Genomic DNA, 14,084 nt, shown 5'->3' on the forward strand with positions numbered 1-14,084 from the left:
ATTCTTCTTTTCCTTTAAAGTTGTTATTTGAATATTCCATGGAGAAATAACCCATTTTCTCCAGGAACTACTTGTATAGGAATATTCCATCCATATCATTATTGTCTGCATTTCAATAGATTATGTGTTCGTCAAGCAATGATGGTTTTAACAGCATTGGCTCACTATATCCTCCTTATGCTTACTACTCTTATAGGAAGTGGCTTTCTCTAGCCACTCTAGGCTCTTAATGGCAGTGATTTTGCCCTTAAAATATCAAGGATGACACTTTTCAAGTTTGTCATATAGTGGATATTTCAATCTTTTTACTAACCCAGAAATTAGCAGTCCAAGGTGATCCAACAGTGTAATTAGTTTCTAGGGATTCCTCTTACAGGTAACTGATTGTTAATACACACACACACACACACACACACGACTTGAATTTGGATTTAAAATGTTCAAGACTCCATTGTGGCCAGATCTCCTATCTCGAGACTATCAATTCATTTGAATAATCAGCAAAATCATCAGCCTCCTTTCAGGCTGTAAACTGGATTTAAAAGATTGACGGTTCTTAAAACTCAAATAGAGTTCAGCTGCAACTGCCTGCCCAGAGGGACCTGAATCATACACACACTGTATAATGAAATACACTTAGATTTTATTAGCAGATAATTCATGTTCAGAATCTCGAAACTCTAATAGAATTAAATAAACAACTGGAAGAGGGAACCAAATAGAATTATTTGGAGATAAAATTATTTAGCCAAAGTTAGAATGGGGCAAGGCACTGCATTTTAAAATTCTTAACCTCACCATTAACTTGTTGAGAGAGAGCAGATAGAGAACCAAGTATGAGGACTGGTGAGGAGGGAGGGCAAGAATCTGTTCTTTTAGGAGTAATATCAGCACAGTGGACAGAAGGGTGGTTACTGTGAGTGTGTTTATTGTGCTGAGAATCGTAAAAAGAAGTGCACCTGAATAGGGTATGTGAATGTGTAAAGGCCAACAACATTTTTTTCTCTATTAGTGTACCTTAAAAGTTAAACACTTTAACTCCAACAATTTCCTTCCACTTCATAGAAAATCACACAAGAAAGTAAGTTTTTTTTGTGTGTCATAAAAGGCAGTGAAAAAGCGGTTGCAGTGTGGATTAAAGTAAATATTGCCAGTGAGTTTTTGATATTCAAGAGTAATCGAGTCACAGCATTCTAGGTATAAATTAAGAATTACTTTTCTTTCATGGATATTATGTCAGTTACAGAAGCAACCTTCTTGATTCTCCTATTTCTGGAGGAGTCTAGAAACAGAAACTCTAGGGAGTTTTTGGGGTGGAGGTGGACGGGGAGAAGCTGTCATTGTAGCTGTCGTTTTCGGACTCTGCTGAAACATATGTCTAAAAGAGGCTTTTGAACTTTAATGCACTGCAGAGTAATTGTTTGTTTTCCAGTCTGTCCACCCTTCTGGACAGAGTCCCCCAAGAACAAGAACTGTGTGACTGATGCATCTTCCCAGAGTCCCTCACCAGGCCTGCTCAATAATTGTTTGCAAAAAAGATGGAATGGAGGGATAAAGCCTAGTATAAATAAGGGTGAATTTCTGTGATATCGATAGATCTTAAGACAATGGGAAATGTGAGACCCTCGTTCACAGGTGGAAACTCCAGGAAAATGAGAACAAATCAGGGCAAAATAATGCAAATGCTTAGGGCAAATATTTCCTTCTCCACTCCAATTCTTGGTTAACTTCATGGCTATATGCATGTCCAGTGAAAGGGAGAATAATTTATTTCTATAGATGTATTGACCAAAATGGGATTTTTTTTTTTTTTTTTTTGTCTGAGAGACCGAGTCGGGGGGGAGGGGCCCTAAGGGTCAAGCTGGAAAGAGCATCTCTCCCACTTACTATCTAGAAAACCGGCAGGGCGTTGGCCCAGGGAAACTACATTTCCCAGCGTGCCGCACAAGGGCGGGAGAGAGCGTGAGCTCAGCCTTGGCGCGATGCTCTTTGGGAATTGTAGTTTCCACTCCTTCCTCACCGGCCGGGGGGCTCAGCCTTGTGATAAAGGGAGACCACGTGATCGGAAAAACCGTGGTTTGCCTTTGAGCCGGAACAAGATGACTGGGTTGACCGACGCCGGGCCTCGGAGCGGACCAATTGGCGGCCTCGAATGAGACGTTGGCGTTTGAAATTAGCCAATTGCAGCCATGCGCTGGAGCTTCCTCTCCGCCTCTTTCGCCCAGCCCGCGAGTGCTCGGAGGGAAGCGAGGAGGTGGCGCGTCCGCGAGCGGCGGCCAAGTTGCTTCTGAAGGGAGCCCAAGGTAGCGGGGCGAGGCCACTGGGCGCAGGGACGGACCCGTCGGGGACTCCCCAGGTCCGGAGCTGCCAGAGCCGTCCGTAGGGAGCTCGTTTCGCTTTCATCGTTCTTTATTTTCGGAGCGTCTGGGGCGCTAGGCCCGGCGGAGGGGCCGGGTTGCGGGAGCCCGCGGCGGGCTATGCTGGGGGCTGGAGTTAGGGGTGCGCCGGTAGAGGTCGGGCCGGTTGGGGCGCTGAGCGGGGGCGGCGGGGGAGGAGCGGGTGAGTCCCGACCGCGGTGGGCGCGCACGCTCCGCGCAGGCGCAGACGCCCGGTAGCCTACGTTCGCTAGTTCCCTCCCCGGTGAGACAGCCCCTTGCCGGGAAGGGACCCCTTCACCGTGACCCCCCCCCGCCCCCCTCCCCCCAGTGCTCGGCCAGCCCAGCACCCCGTCCTGGACCTTTGGGGACTGACTGGTCGCTTGTTCCGTAGATGACCGGTTCTAACGAGTTCAAACTGAACCAGCCACCCGAGGACGGCATCTCCTCGGTGAAGTTCAGCCCCAACACGTCCCAGTTCCTGCTGGTCTCCTCCTGGGACACGTCGGTGCGCCTCTACGATGTGCCGGCCAACTCCATGCGGCTCAAGTACCAGCACACCGGCGCCGTCCTGGACTGTGCCTTCTACGTACGTGTTCTCAGTTCGCGCACCTGCGCTCTTTGTTTTCGGGGATCCTGTGTTCATAGCGTCCTTCTAACAGCATTGGGTAGAAGCTTTTGTCCGTAGGCATTCGGGCAGCTCTTGACGTTTTCCTGAACACCTGTCTTGAGCGAAATGCCGTTTTTTACTTTAACTTTTGGCGTTGGGGTTATGTAGAAGTCGGAAACTCGGTCTCCTTTCCAGTGGGGTAACCCTGCAAACTTTTTGGATACATGACACTTGTATTTGAAATTTGCCACCAGACGGTAAAATTTGGTTGCCTTATAAAAAGGAAGGTTTTTTTTTTTTTTTTTCCTACTAGGAGATAGAAATGAAATGCCTGTTTGCCTCTCAGCCAATGTGCCGAAACAGTTCTCCTTAGTTTGCTGATGTAGTTTTTGCTTTCTTTTGTGCGCTTGGGGTTGTGTGTGTGTGTGTGTGTGTGTGTGTGTATGTATGTGTATGTGAGAGAGAGAGAGCTCACATCCTCTCACATACACGCACATGTGAACAAATGGCTGTTCACACAAAGTGAACAGATGGCTGTAGGAACCGGAATTTTGAAGCACTGTGTAAACGTCTACAACTTTTAAATGTCTTGAAACTTTTATTTTGTAGGATCCAACGCATGCTTGGAGTGGGGGGTTAGACCATCAATTGAAAATGCATGATTTGAACACGGATCAAGGTAATATGGCCACATTTCTACCAGTTTATTGTTTTCTCAGCTCAGGTACTAAAGTGTAAATGTTTATTTAGTAAAAGTGGCTTCTGAATTGCTTAGTTCCCAAGTTGTTTAGGTACAAGTAAAAGTGGCTTAAGTTTAGGAATTTTTTTAAAAATGATAACCGTAAGTTACTGATCACAAAATACAATGCATTTACTTTCTCAGTAAATTCAGTTCCATTAGGATCTCCATTCTAAGTCTTTACATGAAGTTGCCCTTAAGGATATGACTTTAACCTGTCCTCAGAAGTGGACTGGATTCCACAGTAGTCTCCTGTACATTGGGATTTTCCAGGAAAGTGGTGATGTTTGAGTGTTCTTTGTTCTGAAGCTATTTTGGTTCAGACTGAAGGAAGATAGGTTTTTAAAAACTAGATGTAAAAATAGCCAGTCATCTCCAGCTTCTATATTAATTCCACTTGTGTGATTATTTAGCCTAGAATATGCCTGAGTTGCATTTATTGAATGAGTAATAAAATGACACATTTTCTTATAGTTAATTTCAGAAATTAACTGAATAAATTAAGAAATTAATTAAGGTGCAGATAGGAAATGACTTAATTTTTTATGGTAACTTCGGAGCAGAGCAGAAGTGCAATGGAACTTAAATGCACAGAGTTCTTGGAGCATTAAAAAAATGTCTTTTTTGTATATGCATCTGTTAGGTAGAGTTGTACTTGAAGCCGTTGGCGAGGTACAAAGATATGACTACATGAGGGTGAGCTGGACAGTGGGAGGATGGAAAGAGGATGGGCACAATATTGAGTCAAAAAAACCCAAACAACTCAGAAGAGGATATTTCATGAAAGTCCCCTTGTCATGTAACTTAGAACTGCAGATGTTTGGTTTTGTTTGTTAGCAGCTTATTCCACACAGTAAGTTAGCTTGCAGGTTTGGGTCCTCTTTGTTGGAAAACTTCGGAGAAAAAACACACTGAAATACAAAGATTTTTGATATGGAGACTATAATTAAGGGAATTAGTTGTTTATTTGCAGGAGGTCATTGCCGAACTTCATGAGGAATTTTTTTGTGTGTGTCAGTGATACGTTTTTAAATAGGTGGTTTTTCTGTTTGAGGATCAGGACCACATAATCTTTGTTGTGTCCTTAGCATGTGGTATAGATTTTGGCACATACTAGACATTTAGCAGATGTTAGTTGAATGAATGAATGAGATTGGGTGAAGAGTTGAAATTGAAAGGAAGGAAATTGTGTATTGGAAACTTGATCCACCATTTGAAAGCCAGGGGACTCATCCTGAGACTCTCTGCCTTCCTTATCCCCTGGCTTTCAGATGATACTGTTACCACGTAAATAAGTTTCTTACAAATGTTAATCTAATGCAGCAAGTTTTATCCAGTTCCAGAAGACCAGAGTTTTCTACTCATTCATTCATTCATTCATTCAGCAGATATTTGAGTACCTCCATGTACCAGAACCTGCAGTAGATAAAGTCAGAACTGTAGAGTTTGACAAGGTTTCTGATTTTTAAGGAATCTAGAATCAAGTGAGGAAAATAACAGCTATGCCACCCATTTAATGCAATGTGAAATTCAAGTCAGCCTTTGGTATGTGTCATGCCAGTGAATCAAACTATGCATTGTAAGGTGAACAGAGGAATGGATGACTGTAGTCATGGAGACATTTTTCTGTGTGCGGACGTTTTCATCGAGTTGGTGGAAGCGGATTCATTACAGTTTAATGAATGTTTCCTTCTATTCACTTGAGGAATCTTTGTTCAGGAGAGGTAGTAAAGGTGGGTGATTTTTTTTTTTTTTCTTTTTCTCCCCCCCACTGTAGAAAATCTTGTTGGAACCCATGATGCCCCTATCAGATGTGTTGAATACTGTCCAGAAGTGAATGTGATGGTCACAGGGAGCTGGGATCAGACGGTTAAATTGTGGGATCCCAGAACTCCTTGTAATGCAGGAACCTTCTCTCAGCCTGAAAAGGTAGGCTCTTTCCATTCATAACAGGAATTTTAGTCTCACGGGTGATGTGACTTGGTACACGTTTGCTGAAGGTGGTGTTGAACTTGAAGGTTAACTACCAGTTGATGAGGAGCACCTGGCTGGCTCAGTGAGTAGAGCAGGCGACTCTTGATCTCAGGGTCGTGAGTTCAAACCCCCTGCTGGGCATATAGAATACTTAATTGAGTCTGTTTTACAACACAGATGTTTTGAAGCAAAAGGAAATGAATTTTGGTGTGTGGGTTAACTTTTTTTTTTTTTTTTTTCTGTTGTCCTCTTTGTGCTAGATGGCACTAGTGAATAAACCCACTGCTGTGTATTATTAATGCTTTAAATCCCAGGACTGAGAAGCAACTCCTTGCCTTTTCAGAGAAGTCATTTAGCAGAGACCGTTGGATTGCCTTAAATTGGGTTTGACATGCCCAAACCAGGGAGTAGGATGGAGTGTCACTCATTTTCACTTAGGACCCGAGGTTTCATTTGAGCGGACTGTTAAGAGGGTGAGATGGGTTATCACTTGAGGTGAGAAAGGTGTCCTGCATACCTTGGTTTTTGCCATTTGTGTATTTGTTTTTATTATTGATCGATGTGGTTTGAAGGCTGTACTGAGGGAAGCTTTTTAAAACTGAAACTCTGTATTCTAACCTTTTCATCTGGACAATGAAAGTAATTGAGCATTCTTGCTGTATCCTCATCAGCCTTTATCAGGTGGTAGTTGATTTTAAAGATTGATTGTTTTAGCAGTTTAAAGGTATCCTTCACTTGAATCTATTTCCTTAGTGTAAATATACTATTCAGTTCCTGCTAGCCATCATTATATACTGTAGTGCATCCAAAGAGCCATTATTTTTGTCACATCACAGTCGAATCTACTCCTGGCAAGACCTTTGTTCAGAATAAAATAATTGCATTGTTTCTAGTTTTGATTTATGGTTGTATGTAACATGTTAAGAGCTGTGATAAATTGCAGACAGAATATCGTATAATGGACAGCCACACTGAATCAAGCTGCTTATTGGTTCAGCAAGGTTCATTATGTCACTTTTTTTAATACTTTCTTTGATAAATGTATAGACCTAGTCAGTGGCATGACAGTGGTTTCACTTGATTTACGATCAGTGGGGATAGAAAGCCCTATTAGAAGCTTGTGTGTCACCTGTATAGTAAAGATTTAAGATAAAATTCCCAATCTGATCGTGCTAGTATAAATCGATCTCTTTCTGGATTCTGTGTTGTTTAAGTTTGGCGTTTCACATGTCTTAGGTTAATTTCTGGTTTTCTGCAAATGTGTTTTGTGAGGAAACTGGTAAAGCTTTACATCTTTCTTATTTAAATGTGCTTAACTAAATCTACTGTTTGGAATCTTTCTAATTCCTCGTAATTTCCCTTAGATTAGTTGGTTGAATTTGAAGGCCAGATTGTGGAGATGATTTGATTGTTAATTGTTAAACCTAACTTGGTATTTTTGGTTGGTGGTATGCAGTTAACACACCGGTGGCTACTAACCTTGTGTTTTAACCACTGAACGTTAAAGAGGTGTCTTACATTGCAGGGCCTGGGTTCTCTTCATTTTTTAATAGTGTTTCTTCAGGTTTTAAAATACTAAATCGGGTTCAATTAGAGTTGCTTATTAGTTGAAAGTAATAACCAGAGTACAATTATATATCTAAAGTCTAGATTTAAAAAACTTATTTAACGTGATCAGGAAAATACATTGTGCTGCCTTTTTCATCAGTTTGCTATCTGTTTGGTCCCCAAATAGCATGTTTGAAAATAAACCACTTGAAACGCTTGCTTGCAGGAAATTCTGTAACTTGTTATAAAGGAATTTTTTGCGAAAGTCGTTGTAATACTGCAGAAAGGGTATGATGGGGGTGGGGGATAGATGCTTTTAGGGGAGAAAATGCTTTTTAAATTTTCACTAATGATGAACTTTGTCTTGAGTGTTTAGTATGACATCAGGGCACAAGAATGTGCTTTGTCACATGCCAGACCACTGTCCTCGTCTTTTGAGTTCATATGCCACAAAAAGCAACTAAGCAGCTAATTGACGATGGCTTCTTCATTCTTCTTAGAAAGGCCTAATTTTATTCAGTGTGACAGCTGAGAAAAATCAAGATTTTTAGAGTCAAACATGAAATCTTTTTTCAAAAGGTGGTCATAGAAAAATAACTTTGAAAATGATTATCTTATGAAAAGTTAGATGCCCGTGGAGAGGTTTCTTGAATTGTTTTATGGCTTTATTGTTTCCTTTTTGAGTAGTTTTTACGGTTTTATATTGTTACTAAATGAAGCAAGAAGACTGGAAAAATTGTTAAATAATTTGTTTTATCACCAAGAGAATTAAATCTTCCAAAGTGTTTTTGCAGAGTTAGAATGTACATAATACAATACTTCGCTAAGTACTAAGAATATATTGGGTTGAAGATTTTGTGCAAATTACTTGGTTTGTAAAGCTGTAATATTTAGAATTTAATACCGGTGTTTGAGAACCTGATGGGCTAACTTTTTTATGGTTTTATGATTAGTGGACTTTTGGGGGGCCAAATATCATTTTCTGGCAAATAGGTGGATTTTAGTGAGTTTTGGTCTTTCTTGAAAGGTGTATACCCTCTCAGTGTCTGGAGACCGGCTGATTGTGGGCACTGCAGGCCGCAGGGTGTTGGTGTGGGACTTGCGGAACATGGGCTACGTACAGCAGCGCCGGGAGTCCAGCCTCAAGTACCAGACCCGCTGCATACGGGCTTTTCCCAACAAGCAGGTGCGCACCTGTCCCCCCCCGCCCCCCAACCTTCCTTCAGTTTGAAAATAAGAGGATCTCACTGGTCATTGCCTTTTAAAGCTTCGCTTCTCTTTTGTTTGTAATCAGTAGTGGTTTAGAATTTGCTGTTACGTTTTCAGCAGCCTTGTGTTACAGAGTAGTGTGTTAACCCAGTTTCAGAGAAGGCCTTGACGTTCAGAGAAATCAAATCATCTACCATGGTTGGAACAGAGGTCTTCTGATTCCTTGGTCCAGGATGCTTGACAGGTATACGGTAATCCAAGAGGGTTTTGCAGACATTTCCATTCACCAAACCCATGAATTCAGACTTAGGTCTGGAAACTCAGGATTATGGAATTGGCTCTTCTCTTTTTTTTTGGCCTCTTTGTAACCCTAACACGAATGGAGCTCTTGAGCAGGTCTGACAGCATCACTTGGGTTAAAAAAAAAAAAAAAAAAAAAAAAGCCACTGAAGTTAGAGAGGCCATGCTCTTTACATAATGACTTTTGATATACAGGTTCTCCTCCCTTGTCATCACTGCTAAACAAGACTGCCCTGTTTATTACTGAGCCCCTTCTCCCCTCAGATCCTGAAAGTTTGAAGGAGAGTTGGTGGTGTGGTCAGCTGCTGTAAGAATTTTACAAGAGGAAAAGTCATTAAAAACGGCAGTTATCTTTGGAATCTTCTGCTGTCCTTTCATGGTTGAGGATCTGGATGCAGTTATGCTGGTTATTCTCTTGACCCTTTATCTCAAAAGGCTAGTGCCTTAAATGGTGATCCCTGTTCTTTTTCTCAGGAAATTGTAAATTTCCATTGAAGATAAGGAATGGCAGTTATGTGAAACTTTTCTAGATCTAAGCATGTGATTAAAATATCCTTGCATTTATCAATCTCATTTTTAGGTCACATCTAAAACTTTGTTAGACTATCTCTAGTGGGTCATGGAAGTTTCAGATTTCACTGATTTTTTTTTTTTTTCTCCCTAAGTAGTTCTTCAGGAATAATTTGTTTTCATACCTTGAAGAATTAAAAAAAAAAAAATACAGACTCCTTATTTATCTTATGTTTCGGTTTCTTTGACATACTGTCATTTCAAGGAAAGGTGAGAAAAGTTTTGAAATGGTAACCCACTTTTGAACATTGTTGAAAATCTGTGTCGTTTATGTGTGAGCTCAGCTTGCTGTAGTTCAATGCAAGGGGCAGGATGACTGAGATGGAAGGCTGGCATTCTAGCTCATTTGGATCTTTGATCCCCCCACTGGAGGAATCCCCCTTCTTACAGTTGTTGGAGGTAGAGAGGCCCAGGGCATAGCAAATTATATCCAACTGATGGAACACATTTGAGCCCTTCTTGAGCCCCCTCTGGACAGGACGAATAAATGATACTGAAGCCCTTTAGGATTCTTGTCTATATTTTAAAAAGTTACTAGATGTGATAGCTTTATTGTTCTTTTTCTATAGAACAGGTATTCATGTTCTCTTAAGTTCTGGAATGGTCATAGCTTTGTTAGTACAGCTTAAAACCTACACCTGATTAAAACCTGGCTGTACTTACCTTTCATTTCTGAAATAACCGTCTTTAGCACAGGTTGAATTTGGGAATCAGTGCTTTGTTTTGGGAAGCTGGAGTCACCAGTTTTGTCCTTCTTTGCTTCCCTCTTGGCAGGGTTATGTATTAAGCTCCATCGAAGGTCGAGTGGCAGTTGAGTACTTGGACCCGAGCCCTGAAGTGCAGAAGAAGAAGTACGCCTTCAAGTGTCACAGACTAAAGGAGAATAACATTGAGCAGATTTACCCGGTCAATGCCATTTCCTTTCACAACATCCATAATACATTTGCTACAGGTACGGGATGGCAGGTGAACCTGCATCGCATCACTGAGATAACAGATTTTGCTGTAATTGAACATGAGGCATTTATACTTAGGCAGGGTTTAAAAAAAAATTGTGCTTGCTTTTTCTGATATTTAGGGAGCAGAAATTTTATGTGATCCTCTGTGGGGAAAATGTAACTCATGTGATCTTAAAAATTAACCGTGAAAGGTCCTGGTTTTTTTTTTTTTTTTTTTTTTTCTTCTTCCCTGTGTCTGCTTTTTAAGAACCCTTTTACCTCTTTTGAAATGACTTCTAGGCGGCTCTGATGGATTTGTCAACATTTGGGATCCGTTTAACAAAAAGCGATTGTGCCAGTTCCATCGGTACCCCACCAGCATCGCATCGCTTGCCTTCAGTAATGATGGGACCACGCTCGCAATAGCATCATCGTATATGTATGAAATGGATGACACGGAACATCCTGAAGATGGTATCTTCATTCGCCAAGTGACAGATGCCGAAACAAAACCCAAGTGAGTATGCTTCACCTGTATTTGAGCCTTTTCTTGCATTCAACCCAGGATTTATTAATTTTTCTAAATTCACGAATAGCATTGTTGATGCCTGCTCGATATTACAGCTGACTGTAGGGTTGGAGTTGATTTTATCTTGTTCTCCCAAGCTTTCAATATCCGTAGGTTGATAGACGTCTGATGGATAAAATTGTGCCCAGTTGTTTGGTAGAGAAGAATGTCAAACTCTCATTCTTCTTGAATAGGCACTATTATTTGAATCTCTGGAGTTATTACTAGCACATTGCTTCAAAATTAAGTTGAGGAATTCAAGAATAATTTATTTTAGCGAATCTGTTTAAGATATTTGAGAATTTGAACCACCAAAAATCTTTCCTCTCCACCGAGGTTGTTCCTTTAATATTTACACAAAGTGAATGACCTTCAGGTCTTACTGGAAACCCAGAATAATATGGCCTTGCCTGGAATAGCAGATTTCCGTAGTTTTGAAATTTTCATAGCTGTCTTTGGCTCTTGGTTGTAACTGTTGACAGAGAGGAACAATTGACATTTTTTTTGGTACCAACAGGGCAGAGCTCTTTACTTAATTACCTGTACCAGGCCTAAGGGAAAACTGATACTTAGGTGCTTGTTAAACCGTAAAATACCTGCCCCTGCGGGTCTTTGTCCCTCTTCTCTGTCCCTCTCTACCCAGGCCTCAGTAAATATAGAATGACTGAATGTTTTCAAGATTCTTCTGCTTTTCTGAGTTAAAATGGTTTAACATCCTTGCTAAATTGGTTGAGTCCCAGAGAAGGGGCAGAGTGTTAAATATTTCATATGATGCATATTTTTACAGATTTGACTTTAGAAAAGACTTAGTATGTGAAGCCTGTTGGATAAAGGGCTGTGTTTGCATTTAATCTCTCACTTTTGTGTTTCTTGTCCTGGCCGGCCATTTTGATCTCATGCTGTTCTTTTTTTCTTTTGAACTTGTAGGTCACCATGTACTTGACAAGATTTCATTTACTTAAGTGCCATGTTGATGATAATAAAACAATTCGTACTGCCTAATGGTGGATTTATTACTAATAACAAAGAAACCAGGGAAATATATTAATCTTAATATTATAAGAACCTGAAAATAATGGAAAAGTGGTTTTTATTGATTTTTTTTTTTTTTTTCTTTTAAACCGAACACTCTTAAGTGCATGAGACGGTTGATGGTTTGCTGCATTAAAGGTATTCGGGCAAACAAAATTGGAGGGCAGTGATTGCACTTTTGAGAGTCAGTTTTGACCTTGATAATTTTTGTTTCCACTGTGGAAATAACATGTTTGTAAATAAACACAGGTAATAAAAACCCCTTTGCATTCTTTCTGGACCTTAAATGGTGGAGGAAAAGGCTCTTGAGCCATTTGTTTCTTTTGCTGGTTGTAGTTGCTAATTCTAAAGCTGCTTCAGACTGCCTCATGAGGAGGTTAATCTACAATTAAACAGTATTTCCTCTTGGCCGTCCATTATTTTCCGAAGCAGATGGTTCATCGTTTCCTGGGCTGTTCAACAAAGCGAGGTTAAGGTTAGACTCCTGGGAATCAGCTAGTTTTCAATCTTATTAGGGTGCAGAAGGAAAACTAATAAGAAAACCTCCTAACTTCATTTTGTGACTGTAAACAATTATTTATTAGCAAACAATTGATCCCAGAAGGGCAAATTGTTTGAGTCAGTAATGAGCTGAGAAAAGACAGAGCATATCTGTGTATTTGGAAAAATAATTGTAACGTAATTGCAGTACATTTAGACAGGCATCTATTTGGACCTGTTTCTATCTCTAAATGAATTTTTGGAAACATTAATGAGGTTTACATATTTCTCTGACATTTATATAGTTCTCATGTCCATTTCAGTTGCCCAGCCGCTGGTGATTAAGGTTAAAAAGAAAAAAATTATAGTGAGAATGAGATTCACTTTAATGTAATGCCCTGAAGCAGAACACGAACTTGGCTTGGCCTGTTCTAGCTGGTTCCAGATAGTATTTCTGTTGTCAAACTTTTGGTGTTTCATATGTATTCTTTGCACATGTACGTTTTTGAATGGGACTTGGACGTCTACTGAAATTGATCCATGACGTGTTTTTAAAAAAATTCTTTTGATAACAGAGAAAGGTCTTATTTTTAAGTGTTTCAGTGGAAACTTAGTACAAGTCTGAACCCATCTTTTGAAATGTATTTTCTTCATTGCAGGTCCACGTAATCATCTCGTGAAAGTGGTTTCTCTGTGGAAAGCTTTGTTTTGCTTCCTACAAATGCATACTTATCCCCTAAGGGATGCGTTATAGTCATTGTGGACACCTTATTTAGTATGTGGATTTCCCAGTTTTCTGTCTTAAAACAACTTGTCTGTGTGCCCTTTCATGCTGACTTTGTGTAGGGTGAGGAGTCTTTGTGTCCTCGTGCGGTGGTCTGAAGAATTGTCCCCACCCCAGCAAGCCCCGTGGTTGTTTATGAGCAGCTTGAGCTCTTTTTTGTAAAATAATCTAAACCTGTTATTTCCGTGCTGCCTAATAAATCAGAGATTCAGAACCCTTAAATGTTGGATGTTTTTAAACGTTGGTAATTAATGTAATTTACTTCATAAAAAGGCTTCTGTAAAGCAAAACTCCCTCCATCAAGGGCCTGGTGGGGATGACATTGTACCTTTAAGTCCACACTGCCTCGTTTAATTATGCCTATTCTGGTGTACGTTGGGGATTCAGTCCTGGCTAAAGTGATCTGTTGGAGTTGTGCCATTTCCCTGGTGCCCTCTTCTGGATCGACGGGGCCCCTGAGCCGCCTGGGCTGCGTCACGGGGGGGGGGGGGGGCACGGACCGTGCACGGCTGACGGGCGCCCTTTGGCCTGGCGCTCTCCTGGTGCTGGTGCGGGAGGGCACATGTGGCCCATACATCCCTGGGCTGGCGCGGTCCCCGTACACGCGCACGCAGAGCCAGATGACAGACCCGGCTGTACTTCTCCATCAGATGCTAAATCAAAGTGAAGCCCTTGGGATGGGCAATAATGTAACAGCCAGAGACTAACTGACGGTATTGGTTCTTTAGTGTGATTATGTGCTTTTTAGAGTCATAACCACTTGGTCGTGGACAGAGCAGAAATTTAAACCATTGTTTAACTGAAAGAGAATTAATACGGTATTGTCAGAGGTGACTGAAATTAAAGCAACGTTTGGGACCTGTTTCAAGTAGGTGGTGTGGGAGAGCTTTTTTTGGTACTTCTGTGTGGATGTCCTCTCCTCTCTCCTGAAACTCGTCTCAGCCTGAATGTGTCTCC

At 41.0% G+C, this 14,084-nt stretch overlaps 1 protein-coding gene across 4 annotated transcripts; it reads left to right on the forward strand.

The window, feature by feature from the left end:
- The first annotated feature begins 2,073 nt into the window (after positions 1-2,073).
- BUB3 (BUB3 mitotic checkpoint protein) lies at positions 2,074-13,349 on the forward strand. Of its 4 annotated transcripts, none has more exons than XM_043597789.1 (8): positions 2,074-2,303; positions 2,770-2,964; positions 3,595-3,664; positions 5,502-5,653; positions 8,274-8,432; positions 10,100-10,277; positions 10,564-10,780; positions 11,759-13,349. In XM_043597789.1, the coding sequence occupies exons 2-8, from the start codon at positions 2,770-2,772 to the stop codon at positions 11,772-11,774; spliced, it is 987 nt and encodes a 328-aa protein (XP_043453724.1). In that variant the 5' UTR covers positions 2,074-2,303; the 3' UTR covers positions 11,775-13,349. The 4 variants fall into 4 exon arrangements, with proteins under 4 accessions (XP_043453724.1, XP_043453725.1, XP_043453723.1 ...); XM_043597790.1 differs by having other exon boundaries at positions 2,192-2,303; positions 13,003-13,349; XM_043597788.1 differs by having other exon boundaries at positions 2,234-2,356; positions 13,003-13,349.
- The last annotated feature ends 735 nt before the right edge of the window (positions 13,350-14,084 follow it).

This window comes from Prionailurus bengalensis, chromosome D2 (genome assembly GCF_016509475.1).
Source record: "Prionailurus bengalensis isolate Pbe53 chromosome D2, Fcat_Pben_1.1_paternal_pri, whole genome shotgun sequence".
In the NCBI taxonomy this organism is placed as follows: Eukaryota; Metazoa; Chordata; class Mammalia; order Carnivora; family Felidae; genus Prionailurus; species Prionailurus bengalensis.

Bases quoted from the DNA above. Each gene is read 5' to 3' on its own strand.
- BUB3 (XM_043597789.1), top strand. From the start codon at position 2,770: ATGACCGGTTCTAACGAGTTCAAACTGAACCAGCCACCCGAGGACGGC. The intron at 2,965-3,594 runs GTACGTGTTCTC...TTTATTTTGTAG, and splicing joins TCCTGGACTGTGCCTTCTAC to GATCCAACGCATGCTTGGAG. The intron at 10,278-10,563 runs GTACGGGATGGC...AATGACTTCTAG, and splicing joins CCATAATACATTTGCTACAG to GCGGCTCTGATGGATTTGTC.